Below are 1,741 nucleotides of genomic sequence, written 5' to 3' on the forward strand. Positions count from 1 at the left end.
AAACTTCTTCATTTCATCAGGTACATGCCATTCACCATTTACTATCAAATTACTAACTTTTAAGTGTTGATGTTGTTGCACAAATGGATCTGTTTGATGATAATCAATAAGTGCATAATCTTTTACCCATTTATCCTCCCATACTGAGATATTTCTTCCATTCCCTACCAGCCATCTACTTCCTTCCTTAAGCTCATTTATCACCCATTTTAATCCAGGTCATATTGACGATTTTTTGTAGCTAGTAATCCAGTCACCATTCTTGTTTTTATACTTTTCCCTCATGAACCTAGTCCACTCATCATCTTCAGTCTCAATTTTCCAAAGCAATTTCAGTAATAATGCCTTGTTCATCACCTCCAATCTCCTAATGCCAAGCCCTCCTTCAGCAAGAGGAGCATTCACTTCCTCCCACTTGACAATTACTAGCTTATTCACTGATGGATCACCTGTCCATAAAAAATTTCTAATTATCCTTTCACATTCTTTAATCACTGCTTTGGGCCATTTGTACACTGACATGTTATAGATTGGTATACTGCATAGAAAAAACTTCATTAAAGTTAATCTAGCTGAAAAGTCAAGAAGTTTTCCAATCCAACCAGCTAGTTTCTTTTGTAGCATTTCCATCATCCCCCAAACATGTATAGATTTAAATCTTCCAGGACTCAGCATTACTCCCAAGTATTTGTCTGGGAATTCAGAAATCTCCATTTGCAATCTCTCAGCTATTACTTTATTTTTATCTTCAGTGACTCCACAAATAAAGCATTTACTCTTTGCTCTATTAACTGTCTGTCTAGATGTTGCTTGATATCTTGTTAGCAAACTCATTAAATTATCCAATGTTCTTTTGTGCCCATTGAAGAATATGAATATGTCATCTGCAAATATTAGATGAGAAGGCTGACATCCACCTCTATTGACCATTGTTTTTAGTAGTCCTTCATGAACCATTCTGGTAATATTTCTACTCAATATTTCCTCAGCTTTCACAAATAAAATGGAGAAACAGGGTCTCCCTGTCTGAGACCTCTCCCTACTTCAAAGAAACCAAAAGGCCCACCATTTACTAAAACCGATATTCTTGCAGATTCTAGAATTGTTTTCAACCATATGATACCCACTTCAGAGAAACCAAATGTTTAAGAGTTTTAAATATGAAATCCCAGCTCATTGAATCAAAAGCTTGTGTGATGTCCAACTTCAAGCCCACATTACCTCCTCTTCTCTTAGTATCTAGCTCATTTACTAGCTCAGAAGCAAGTATTATCTTCTCTTGAATGTTTCTTCCTTTTATAAAGGCACCTTGTTGACTAGATATTACCTTGTGAAGTACTTCATGTAATCTTGTTGTGATTATCCTTGTGATGATTTTAAAGCAGAAGTTAGACAATCCAATTGGTCTAAACTGCTCTGTTCTTTTGGCTCCAGGAACTTTAGGCAACAAGAAAAGAAAACTGGAGTTCATTCCTTTTGGTATGAATCTACATCTCCAACAGAATTGAATTGCATCAATCATATTTTGAAAAATTGTGTCCCATGAGTATTTATAGAAAATTCCTGGAAAACCATCAGGTCAAGGAGAACTGTTTGGATCCATTGAGAAAATTGCTTCTTTGATCTCTTGTGATGAAGGTAATTGATCAATCTGAGCATTCTCCTCATCAGTTATTACGTTGGGAATAATATCAAAAAGCCCTTCATCCATTGTAACTGCATGATATTCAAATTTCTTCTT

General features: G+C 35.4%; 1 protein-coding gene across 1 annotated transcript; it reads right to left on the bottom strand.

Moving 5' to 3' along the window:
* Positions 1–992: 992 nt before the first annotated feature.
* LOC113315407 lies at positions 993–1,471 on the bottom strand. The gene is made up of 2 exons (XM_026563687.1): positions 1,222–1,471; positions 993–1,126 (listed from the first exon to the last, which is right to left on the bottom strand). Exons 1-2 carry the CDS (start codon positions 1,469–1,471, stop codon positions 993–995), a joined length of 384 nt encoding a protein of 127 aa, XP_026419472.1.
* Positions 1,472–1,741: the final 270 nt, after the last annotated feature.

The sequence above is a fragment of the Papaver somniferum genome, chromosome 10 (genome assembly GCF_003573695.1).
Source record: "Papaver somniferum cultivar HN1 chromosome 10, ASM357369v1, whole genome shotgun sequence".
In the NCBI taxonomy this organism is placed as follows: Eukaryota; Viridiplantae; Streptophyta; class Magnoliopsida; order Ranunculales; family Papaveraceae; genus Papaver; species Papaver somniferum.